The following is a 13,639-nucleotide window of genomic DNA, read 5'->3' on the forward strand; positions in this document are numbered from 1 at the left end:
ATTGCTCGGGGCCCATGCAATATCTATAATAATTTTGTAATTTGAGTTTCTTTAAATAAGGTGATTATCAATCAATAAATGTTTCTAGGTATTGCATTGTATATGTAAATTATCATTACTGGTTAAATATTTACAGATTATCAATTTAAATAACTTATTTATCCATTTATATGAGTCTCATTTAGTGGGACACACAATTGACCTCCCCTTCTTCGACAGACAGATACTAAAGATTCCAGAGGAATTGTCATATCTTCGATAATTATTAGAGATGGCTCAGGCTCCTTACATTCTTACAGCATGTGAATGTCTCACATTCGAAACTAATCATGGTCGGACAGTATAATTATTTACGACTGATTTTAATGCTTCGTATGTGTTATGAATATCTAGTATTTGCGACACAGCGTTAATAATTTTCCATCGTTTCGACTAACCTGTGAGAATCATTTACGATTGTCTTCTGAACTAGCACCATGGACCAGAATCCTTCTTCAGATATTCACAGTCGCCCAATAATCAATAATTTCTCCGTCTTTTATAAAACTGCAATTTTTTTCCACCATTAACCTCTATACTCTGCTACTTTAATCCAATCCAGACCGTTACATCCTACTTTTTTTTACAATGATGTCAACATTAACTTTCCATCTACAACTGAATTTTACAAATGGTCTCTTTCCGCGAAGTTTTCCGACCAAGTCTTTATGTAATTCTTATCTCTGACTGCTTCTTGTCCATTTCATAGTCTTTATAAGTAGTTCACCGTTTGTGAAGAGTTGGACTTCAAGAAAATAATAAGCTGTACGAAGATATAGACGTCAGGAATGTAGGGAATTTTCTGTACAAAATAAGATGCAAAAGACAGGGCAAAATTAGGAATTTAGAACTGTCACAGGTGTAGAAGGCACGGTAGAAATAAATAATAGTTATGTACAGTAGTATTAAGGAATATGTAAGGCCTGTGTTCGTGAAAACCTGGTATTTGGCGGCCACAGATCACTGTATAGAGTGCTAAACCATATGTATATTGGAATCAAGGAGGCACAATAAAACCTCGCTGTATGAATGGTTATCGCTTTAGTAATATTTGAAGATTCTTTTAAATTTAGCTACAAACAAATTCAAATTATCTCATAGAAAAGAGTACTTTGTTTGGAGTGTGATACGCGTCTTGATTTTCATTTGCGGTCATACTACACACGAACGTATATCCTGAAGATAACCTCTGTTTCTAGGTTATCGCTTCTATTTACGTGTTGCGTACTTCATAATATGAATGTCACTGACAATCACGCAACAAAACCGCCATACAATCTCGCTTCCTTCTCTCAAGATCCCTTCTGTCAAATCTCTTTGCTTTTATTCTGTTTTCTTTCTCCTTTATATTCTCTGTCACCGATTGTTGTCTTCTGAAGACATTATCCAATCACTCGCAGAAATCCAATTACCGAAAACGTGAAACGGTAGCTGAAACCTTAACAATCCGTTCTGTGCCTTCAGTCAGTCTTATTCAAAGACCAAGTGGGAATAGAATATGCTCGGAACACGTGAAGAAAATAGAATGAGAGTAAGAAAATGGGAAATTTATATCGCCCAACACGTTATTTTACTCATGCCCCTTTACGGGACCCGCGAGGCAATGTAAACTCGTTTCAATGCAGCTGTTGGAAGTTTTCACAATTCTTATGGGACAGATAATTCTGAACAGACGAAAGCGAAATTCCATAACGATTATATGTATGGAGGAAAAGATGTAACACACGTTTCAGGACTTTGTACAAATACGTAGACGTTGATCACAGCAACTTTTGTCCTGAATGGAAATATGTTAATCACTAAAATTACCCATAAAACACATTAAACATAAACCATGCTTCACGCCCGCTGACAAAGGGATGCCTGGTGGTGTTTGAAGATTTTGCTGTGCTCGTTTATGAGTGAATGGTTGTCATGTTGGCGGAAATTTTATTGTTTTTTCTAAAGTTTTCAGGGCGACTAGTATTAATAAAGTCTTCTCGTCATGACATGGGTGACAGACAGTTAAGTATCACAGACGTTTCAGGGGCCATTTCTGTTCCCATCCACACGTCTATGATATACATCCAACAGTCCAGCTTTCTACACCAGCCACGGTCCAGAGACGCACAGCTTCGAATGAGAAGATAAGTGAGTAATTATTAATTATAAAATTTCACTAAGTAGTCATAGTACGTCTTAAGGTATCATCGCAGCCACTGTCTTCAAAAACTGAGGAGTAGCATTAAGCAAGTTAAATTTATTTTTGGAGCCAAAATCAAATCTGAGACTATCCGAATACTAAGCACATGGCAGTTACTGAACCACAACGTGATATCGTCTTCAGTTACAAACGATATCAAGAATTAAATGAGAGGAAATATATAAACAACACGTCAGAAATTTCAGTTCTTCTAAAATGCGGTAAAAATTAACTTAGCCTATGTAAAGCGAAACAGAACACCATTTTAATGTAGGAGCTACTGTAATTCAAATACAATAGAAAAAGATTAAAATATCTTCACAATAATATAACAGGATAATAAATTGAGATCACTTTAAGATATTCCTTAAATAAGTGGTAGACACATTTTTTATTACCGCGGGGCAAACTGACTATTCATACATATGTCGGGTGCTGCAGGTATAAATCAGCAATGTTTAAGTAAGCAACACTGAATTCCTACATCTTAAAACGTACAGTTGGCATTCACATTAAAACAATATTTTTCTTCCATGCAACTGAGTTTATTTTAATGGCGCTGTTTATTATCTCCCAAACAGTTTTTATTTGAAGTCAGTAATTTTATAACACTTTAATTGTTAACACCACTGAAATTTTCGTACTATTTTTTTTAATTACATATGGTTTGAACAATGTAATATCGTATTTTTGCGCAGTAACGCGATTTTAACGATACACACCTACAAAATTTCTAATTCATTAAAATATTGTCTTTGGCGATTGTCTGGTCTTACGCTTTGAAAATAAATATCAATTAATAATAGCGGTCCATAGAACTAGAAAATGTTTGCCCTTCTCACAGTGGCTAAATCCAAAATGTTGTGATGGGACGCATAGCCTTGATAGCTTAAGCGTATTCCTTACTTTATAGAAGGATACTCAGCACGCATGAGTGTTTCATGCGGATAAGCAAATATCAATTTGTTGTTCTAAAACTTTTAACGATTATGGTAAATTCTAAATACATACGACACGAAAGCAACATTTAAAATACGAATTTCATAAAATTTAGGAACGGCTAATCATAAAAAAAAACTATACACCACCTCTGTGACGTAAGTCATAGAGATTTCCCGATCTCCATGATATATTAAACAGCTTGTTCTATGAATTGAACATCAATGAATTTTGCAGTTTCTCTCTCAGCTAGATCTGCTGAAAATCTTTGAAAACATCGATTTATAAACACACCGAGGGACAAATTTTTATAAACATAAAGTTCCTGGTCAATTTTGAAATCCTGAAGCGTACAGTGGATAAATAACTGTGTACTATGTATTGGTATCATTTACGTGTAAATCCAAGCACGTAAGAGGCATATCCTTATGGCTGGTGTGAGTTCTAGCACGTTTTACATTTTGCAGCATGTAAAAGGGGTCTCCCTCTCTGTACCGTTAGGGACATCGCAAATAATCAGAGGTCAGTGAACATTTTCACAGCCTTAGCAGGCACGCTCTGTCGCGTGACTGTCGCCATATTGAGCAAATTAACGTAGGCGCTGAAGTCAGTGTTTGAAGGGGCGGACGGGATTTCGCGTCTCACGTCAAGGCTTATGCAAAATATGCGGTCAGATACCGCGCTATGTGGAAATTACGATAACCAGTTTTAATTGTATTACTAAAATGGCCATTTATTCTGTGTGTGTTATTTTAATATTTATTATAATCTCTGTTTTGGTTCAAACTATAAACACGTTTTTAAACTTCTTTTATTCTTCAGGTTCTCTTTATTAAATGTTTCAATTCTTTTACGTCTTGGGGAAAACAGATAGGTGTATTAATTCAAAATGTCAAGGCATTTATTATAATCAAATATAAAAGTAATTAGGAAAAACTATTAAAAATTATATTACATAAAGAAACATGAAACGTCTGTACGAAATAAACTTTATGTTGTCATCTGCTAGATTATTGGAGCTTTGTTTGAAGCCATTACCAACGTATCCTTGACATATAAAACGTCAATACAAAAAATTTGAAATTCTAAATTGTAATTTATACTCTGAGGTAAATTAATAATGAAGATTTGACTGCTCAGGCAATGTAACGTCTACTTATATAATGATTGGTGGGCAAAACGAGTTTTGGAGATAGCGCGATATTTCAAGCCGAGTTTCGATCCGAGAACCTCTAGAATGAGAGTCTAGAATGCTACAGCTATATCGAAGTGATCGATACCTTGAAATTTCGAGGTCTAAAACAACGTTTTACGTACAATTTCATACACCGTCAACATACAGGGCATAATTAGATGCAATATAATTTCTCATCAAAAGTACAAATCCAAATTATATCTTCCTCCCATTTCAGCTTTCCAGAAATGGGCAGCAGTATATAATATTTTTAATCCAGATTCCCTGATTGAGGCACAAAAGTAGGAAATACAATTAAAACTGTTCGTTGAAATTCAGTTAATTTCTATCGGAATGCCAGATGCGCCATCCACGAAGATTTAAACCACGCTGTCGCATTCAACGAACGCACAGTACCCTAAAGTTTGTAAAAGCGATGTAAGAACAGTTGAGAAAACTGTCTCCTTTAAATGATGTAGAAAAGATGGCTGAAGCATCTTCCTCAACTGAATATGAACCGATTTCAGAATCTGCTGAGTGATGTTATTTTACTGTGTAAATATCGCGGGTTTGCTCGTCCACTCTACCATAGACACCACAGTTCAGCATGAGGTTATGTATGATTTGAGGTTTTCAGAGCCGTGAGAATGAAGATTTCTGTCTTCTGGGTTGTTGCGCCGTGTAGTATGGTAAACATCTACCATACTACATGGCGCAACAACCCAGCAGACAGAAATATTCAGCATGAAGTTGTTTAAACCCTTAGTTTTAATGCAGGGTTAGAATATTTGTCAAGGGACGCTCGCATCACCCTGGATTGAAAGGGTGGGAGTGTGGGCGGCAGAAAAGTAATCACGCTTGTAAGCCTACACTTGGGAGAACATCGAAGGGGATTACCAGAACACATCGGTAGGTGGGCTAGCAGAGAGGGAGGAATGTACAAAGAAACTGTCTCTAACTCCTATTTTTACATTTACGGTACTAATTCTGACAATCAGCTTATTGTCCAGTAACTAATACTGCAGATATCAAAATGAAGACGGGCGATGGAGTCATTAAAGGGACAGAATTAATTGTCTCAAGTTAGAGACCACTTGCGGCTACGGTTAACACTTCAATTAACCTGCTGTTTCCATAAACGAGAAATTTCTAGGCTAGATTTTAGACTACTAGCTATTCAAGAATGACTATTCTATGAAATAAATTATGCAATAAACATATCTTGTGTAAATATATGTAAGCAAAGTTAACATTTAACTGCCACGTTTACTGTCCTCTAATTCTAATAAATATATTATAAACATCAATTCAGAATCAAAGATCGCATTACAAAAGTCTGCTTTTACATTCAGTCTGGTGAATAATTTAGACATAATACATTTTTACTTTTTTACTTTCCTACAAATTGTAAAAAAATGTATACAATCACAAATCTGTCATGGCACACTGCATATATCACAATCCAACGAAGACCTTCCTTGAATCACGGAATTTGGACTTGCTAAATTCAAATTGTCAAAAGTTTCCTTAAAGAATCTACTGTTACATAGAGCTACAAAATTCCTTTGAATCCTTTCCAGTTTAAAGGAGTCAGTATTAGTAATAGAGTTCCAAACAATGGATGTATACTCAATTTTATAACGGACTAAAGTACTGTACAAGACCATAAGGCTATCAATAGTGGAGAAGGAAGAAGTAATGTACCGAATCAAACCAAGCATTTTTAGGTTTTGTGAAAATATGTAGTTAATTGCTGATGAAAATAAAGCTTACAGTCCAATAGAACACCGAGATCTTTAACATAATAAGAACGTGCCACCAGGTTGTTACACAATTTGTAATTAAAGTAAATACTGTTTGTCTTCCGGGTGAACGATATAAGAGTCGTTTTACTTAAATTAAGTTGCATCCCATTCACAAGACACAAATTTTGCACTGAATGGATATAATGTAATAGATTCCATATATGTATACAAATGTATTTTCTACAAATCTGTTAATGTGCTCGCAGGATCTGTGGTTTATACAGTGATGTTGATCTGTGTTGCCATGGCTTAGTTGACGTAAAATAAATAAAAGATTGACATGTACGCGTTATTGTTACAATTTACACTTGAAATTAAGCGCTAAGCTAACTATAATGGCTCGCTTCGTTATATAAGAGTTTATTAGGTGCAGAATTGTAAATAAATTACAATATATTTTGCAAGGGAGTGAGGGTTTTTTAAAATGGAATCTGTGATTGGCAAGTCATTTGGTCAATGGCGTTGATCTTGACTGTGGTACAAGTGGATATTATTACTTAAAAAGTTACGTAAACGTATTTTTCAGTAAAATCGAAAACCATCAGGAGAAGACTATGTTGATATATTAGTCAGATTAAATTCCTTATCGTTGCATTTAAGGAGGAAGCTTTTTGGATGCGCTTTTCCTCGTGAATGTTTTTAAAGGCAAAATTAGTTGATCATCTGTTTTTGATACAGTTAGTCTCTGCACACCCACTAGGTCTATCAGAGACTACTCTTCCTTTACTGTACAACGTAATTTCAAGGCCAGTCCCTCTGCCAGATGCGTTTCTGCTGCCAATGCAGTCTGTAGGAGCATCGACATCTTTAACAAAGATTGTGTTTTGCTTACTGATGTCAGTCAGCTTTTTAAACTATAATAATTGTTTTATTGTTTATTTAGTATAACATTTTATTTTGTATGTTTGTCCAAAATTGAACTGATTTTAATTTAATTATTATTTTACTTATGTATAACATTTAGCTCATTTACTTATTAATTATTTTGCAATAAATTAATATTGTGCATTTATATATTCAGTTCATTGTTTGTTTGCTTTTGTATTGTAAGATTTGTATCGTTGTTAGTGCTTGGCTGTTATTGGCCTTTTTGGCTGCTGTCAAGCACTTTAACAGATGAATTGAATTGAATTATATTTACTTTATATATAAATAAAATCTTCAAATACAACTTTCCACAAAATATTTCCCTTAACACGACATATTTATTTACATCATGTGATACAAATCCCTGGTGACGTAAATGAAAGTAACGAACCTTGTGTAGTTCAGTACCCGGGAATAAAAAGCGCGCTTTGCTTACGTCATTAGCTTGATAATACAATAAAGATTCACCCCGACTGATGTAAAATATTTTACGGAAATTTTAATTACACGTATCCTTTCACACAAAAAATACGAGATACCCTTTTATCTCAAAAAGTGGTGGTCACTGCTTACATTTATTTACAACCTGGCACCCTTTACAGACACGGGACACGAACCAAGCTGAACGTTGCGTATGCTGAGTTTTTTCCGTCGTTTGCTGCTGATATCCGAACTCAGTGCATCGAAGCATACTAAATAAAGCTACTTTCGACGAATGTCGACGCCATACGTAACAGACGGATATCTGAGCAGCATCCAACCGCCGCGTTTCAGTCTACAAGGCAAATGGTTTCACATTAATCAGTGACTCAAACAGCCATTAAAGTTAAATTCGTATCCTTACAACTGGACTTTACTCCTTCATCCCATTTCTTTTAAATTATGCTAATAAAACCGTCCAAACAAAAAGACAAGCTTTACAAAAATGAAACGGTTCTCATCAAAATACGAAGAAACGGATTACTCTTTTCCAGAAATTCTAATTTAAAAGTTTAAAGAACATTATTCTTGTTCAGTAATTATTCATGTTCGAAAAAGAAACCGTAACCAAAGAAGGGAATTCTATTTTAAAGTATCAAAATAACAGTTACAAGTTTGTTCTTGTAGAAATGCCTTCATAAAATAATGATTAAATAATATCTCTTTTACTTCCTTTCAAACTTCAGACTTTTTCTTTCACAGTACAAAATTGAGAGGAAAAATCAGTTATTCAGGAAACGTGTTTATTAAAATATGTCTCCTTTCGACCTGAACAAACTTTACTCAGATTAGAAAGCCCACTTTAACGATTCAATTCAATTCTATGTTTACGCAAACTACCTAAGACGTCTTTACTTCGCTTTGAAAGAAGAGTACTTATGTTATTAACATGTAACATTAAATAAAATTTGTATTTATTTATGTACCAGACTAGATTACATACTCTTTTCTTTCAACATAAATACGAACACAGAATCATTTTTCGGAACATCGAAAATGTTTTATTCGGACTGTGAACAATTTTCAGAGACATGTCCTAATACTAAAACTGACGACTGCGCCATAAGTAATTTTAAACCGTTATAAATTGCCTCTAAAATTTGTACTTGATTCCAAAATCTACAGAGAAATCCGATATACGAAGCTTTCAATTCGGAGAATTCCTTGCATAATTGCATAATTGTACTTTTAATGACAGCTAATTTAGGAGATCATGATCTATGCTCAACACATTAAAGTTAACACTACAATAAAAATCATATTACAGGCTTATATTGTTCTTTACGTGAACGACCACAAAACTTTACGCACTCCGTTTACACAACGGGAACACTGTTATCGTTTCTACCCCACACTTTATACTTAACAGTTCATAATCACTCTGACAACTCCCTATATGGCATAAAAATATCACATTCTATGAGTTGGAACTAAAACATTACGAACCAATATACACGATTATTTTTATACTGAAATCTGGGGCATTCCGAGGGAATAAATATAAAGTACGAAAGTAAATTATTTTCAATTAAATAATTGTGCAAATAAAACTACATTTTTATGCATGGCGTGACTGTAAATAAAATTTACGAGCCAACTTATCAGAATAATTAGAAATATAAATCTTAAGGATATGAACGTTGAGGATTTTATTGTTAGGAAAATAAACACCATTTAATTAAACTATAACTTCCAACATAATACAATGCCTTAATTTTCAATGGAATCATAGTATTCTTGAAAAACTATGCTGTACATGATTCATTACACTGTTGTTTCTTTGGCTATTTAAAAAGGCTTTTCAAATCAACAGACCATATTAAGAAGACGGCTCTGAGTAATAAAATAATGTAGAATCGGCCGGTCGTACCTTCTTTTAAGACATTAACTATCCCAACATATTTATGGTGAGAACACAAAGAGTGAGCACAATCTTATTATGTCTACAAGCCGAGATTCGAATCCGCGACATCTCAAAAAAGTTTGTCGCTTTAAGAAAATCTGAAGCACATATCCAGTTATCCAAAAGCCTTTTACTTTCTATTAACTGAATTTTACATCAAATTCCGTTAGATTAAAGTATATTTAATAATCCCAGTAATATACTGACGTTTTACAAACATATTTATATGTGTAAAGTACTTTTCACGGGATTTAATTTAAGGTAGGCCTATGCTCTTCTAGAAAATGCTTCTCAGTAGGTTTACATAATTCTAATTAATTTTACTCGTTTTAAATTTTTAGGTTTCCACAGCGGTGGAAACGTGGGAATTTTGTAAACACATAAAACTGCAATTATTTCTTCCTTTACGTTTAAATAATTTCTTTTATGTTTGAACTTATTTTGTCTTTATTGTAAGTTAACAAATTGAAGCAGTCTTTACACATTATTTTATCAAGTGAATGAAGTTCGAACTCTGAATATTTTACATCTACTTTCACTAAAGTGCGACTCTTATAATTTAATATATTATTTCCTACCCCTTTCGTCCTACAGACGAATTTGGGCATGGGCTATGTTCTTAAACCCTGCCATGACACGCAACAGACCTCCTGTAACATACAGCCTGAAACGAAACGCAGTTAAGACGGGAATCACCGGTACTTCTAGTCCCTTATAAGCTTCGATTTTGTTTCGTCATATAAAGAAATAACAGTCGATAGTCCAAGAGCTTCTTCATTCTCTTACACAAATGGAAAATCTGATTTTCGTCGAATGTAGATTGACACTGAATTTCCTTGACAATAACTATTAGCTTTTGAAAAAGAAATAAAAACGTCAACATAATCTTCAAACAAGAATGGAAACACTATTCACTAAATTACGCAAACATTGAAGGGCAAAGTCTGAAGTTTAGTAAGACGGTATTTTAATGTATCAAGAGACAATGAACATGCGCGAAAGGATGGGATTTATTGACAGTATGTACAAGTAGTTCTGAAGTTTTATTTTCAAATCAACATATTATATTATTAAGTATTCACAACAGAGGAAAGATATTTTCATATAATTTGCAGATAATTTAAATGCAAAACAACTTTCGGAACTCAGTTAGAACTCCTACGAGGAGATGCAAACACTAACAGCCCTTGAATGTTCATCCACTGTCAGCGGTAGCCGTAATAATATTTACTTGTTGTTTAATTTGAATTACCCCAGTGTGTTTGTTGTCGCAAATCGTCGGGTGTTTCGCCACCCATTTGCGTTACACTTCATTAGCGGCAAACTACACAAAGTTCAGAGCAAGCCCAATGCGACTGTTTATGCCAGAGTCAGAGATGAAATGAGAACCTGCACTAAGGAGGACCTCCGATTAAATGCTAGTACTTTAAATTTAAGTATTTACTGAAAATAAGATTCGTTTCTATTTACAAACAACAACGCAAACTTCGTAACTGGGTAAATGATTTCTCTATTTCATCATCGAAACAGGAGACTAGGATAATAATTCTGAAAAAACATCAGACAAAAGTTCTAAAAATGTAAGATTTGGGGTTTTCACAGCGGTGAGTTTGAAGATTTCTGTCTTCTGGGTTGTTGCGCTGTGTAGTGTGGTCGATGTTAACCAACGTTTCAGAGGTCATACTGCCTCCGTCATCAGAGTATGAAGATTTCTGTCTTCTGGGTTGTTGCGCTGTGTAGTGTGGTCGATGTTAACCAACGTTTCAGAGGTCATACTGCCACCGTCATCAGGGCTAAACATCGACCAGACTACACAACGCAACAACCCAGAAGACAGAAATCTTCAGGTCTAAGAATGACCCGGGATCATGTCTAACAACACAGTTCGCACTTCAGGTTTCATTACACGGAGGTTACAGAACGAAATAGCAAGTAAAGTAAGTAAAGTATACAGACGGTCTGAGTAGCAAGACTTTTTCAGCTCACCGAACGACTGGGCGTTCCGGTAGGGGCGTTGGGTGCTTTGTCCTAACCTTCCTTCCAGAAGGGGGCGGCACGCCAACATATAACGCGTACACTTTTATCTCCATGTCCCCAAAGCAAACTCCCTGCTGTCCACATTAAATCCCGACAGTTACGTGATCAGCGAACGAAAAGGATGAAAAAAGTAACGCCCTTCAAGTTACATACTAGGTTTCAAAACTGATTTACGTATGAACTTTATCACTACAACAGCAACTGCTGAAACCCTCTTCCTTGAACTGTTAAGAACACACGAGCCCGGGCGCGCGCAAACACACACACACACACACACATATATATATATATATATGTATGTATGTATGTTAAACTGAGCATGTCTTCGCAAGTATGAATGACTGCATATATCAGCAAAATAATCCTTTCTTTGCATCGTCCCTACTAAAGGAAAATAATAAATTATTATTGATATCCCTGATTGTAAATGTGATACATTAAGCTTCAATACTAAAATCCATAACCATAATATTTAAGAGTTAGGCTCTTTTATGGGTTTTATAAAGCGTAATATAATTATGGTCTATTTTATCTTTGAAACATTCTAAATCTCCCCTTTATTAGTTATACTTATTTTACTTAAAAAACAAAATGAACACGATGAGAAACAGTTACTTATAATCAATTTTTTAAGCTCCCCTACATGTCTCAGCCTCCATTAATTCCCCATGCAAAGTGATATAATAAAGATACTTCTCACTCCCACCAACCATAAATATAAACTTCCCTTTTTACGTATTCCTTATAGCACATAATAAGTAGTGGACAAATTTACGAAACTTCCGGTAAAATATGGTTGCCTAAACATAGGCATAAATTAAATCATTCAAAAATGGACTAACAGAAGAGCTTAAAACTGAAAAAGGAAGTCACGCATAAAAATTAATAGAGATATACCTAAAAACTAAGTAATTTTGGTGATAAGTAGTTGAAGAGATTACTACATGTGACAAAAGATGAAGGGACTTTGTACATAGACCAAGTGAGGACGGAAATCCGAAAGAGAACAGTCGTACAAACTCACAGGGCTGCATGAAGAAATCGGAAGATAATGAGTTTCCGAAGTCATGAAGATAAAGACAAAAGGAAAAGAATAGTGATTTTGAGTATCTTACATATGCTAAACTCTAAAAATACATGTTAAGCTTAACACATCGATTAGTTTTACTCATACGAAATCTGGCATCTGAATTAATTATAAAGAAATTATATATTCTAGCAGCCTAATATTAGTGTGTCTTATAATACTCCCCATTATACGTCAATTATAACGACCCTTCCAATACTTAACATTACCAGACAAAATTTTCCGAAAATTGTCTCCTGAGGAACAAATTTATAAGGGCAATTACTTCGCTATCAAAAAAGTAGATCTGGATTAATTTAATCAACGATTTTATTCACTTGTACTTTATCCGGTGTCTCGGTGACAATGAACTTTCCTATTTCACAAATTAAACTGAATCCCAACGACTGTTTAATATGAGACTTTTACATCATGTAGCCACGCAAATCAACACGAATTAACCTTGCCGGTTGCTACACAAAAACCTGTTTAGTTATTCAATTCTGAGACCTGTTAATATGTGACGAACGGTATAAATCATACATCATAACCTAAACAACTGACGAGTGGGGTACTCACCAACGACGTTGAGCAGGACGTAGAACACGAGCGGCGGGTGAGAAGACACCTGGCACTCGTAGAATCCCTCATCACGTTCGTTGGCGAACTGGATGTGGAGGCGCCAGTCATTTGGATGCAGGTAGTTCAGAGAATAACGCGAATCGCTCGAATAAGTGTGCAGACCGAACGTGAGGAGATGAAACTCGTTGTCCTTCCGTCGAACCCAGGACACCTGCACGAAACAAATACAAGTCTTCAATTAGGCAACAGTTTCTTCTGCTAGTCAACAGAAATCTGGGTGTGCCCGATGTCTTGTTTGTGACCTGTGACAAGTTCCTGTACAGCCTGGTATCTGTAGTCTCTTCTGAACGTATCATCCGTCTTTTAGTAACTAACTTGGTTTCATAGACAGAACCCTTTAAAGTCTGAAAAGTTTATATATATATATATATATATATATATATATATATATATAGAGAGAGAGAGAGAGAGAGAGAGAGAGAGAGAGTTATGCATTCTACTTGTAAAGTTGATATATGTGCATTTTGCTTTAGACGATGATACGCTACAAGTCCACGCACATATA

General features: G+C 35.0%; 1 protein-coding gene across 4 annotated transcripts in view; it reads right to left on the reverse strand.

Moving 5' to 3' along the window:
• Positions 1–13,639, reverse strand: part of LOC110834116 (zwei Ig domain protein zig-8-like) — a 520,500-nt gene that overhangs the window by 190,094 nt on the left and 316,767 nt on the right. For all 4 annotated transcript variants that reach the window (XM_087348580.1, XM_087348582.1, XM_022072950.2 and 1 more), the window contains one exon: positions 13,072–13,285. In XM_087348580.1, the coding sequence (XP_087204706.1) occupies positions 13,072–13,285 (214 nt within the window). The remainder of the gene's footprint in view (positions 1–13,071; positions 13,286–13,639) is intronic.

Source organism: Zootermopsis nevadensis, unplaced genomic scaffold (assembly GCF_977971745.1).
Source record: "Zootermopsis nevadensis isolate Lab colony 2312 unplaced genomic scaffold, Znev_1.0 Znev_ptg000013l, whole genome shotgun sequence".
NCBI classification, from domain to species: Eukaryota; Metazoa; Arthropoda; class Insecta; order Blattodea; family Termopsidae; genus Zootermopsis; species Zootermopsis nevadensis.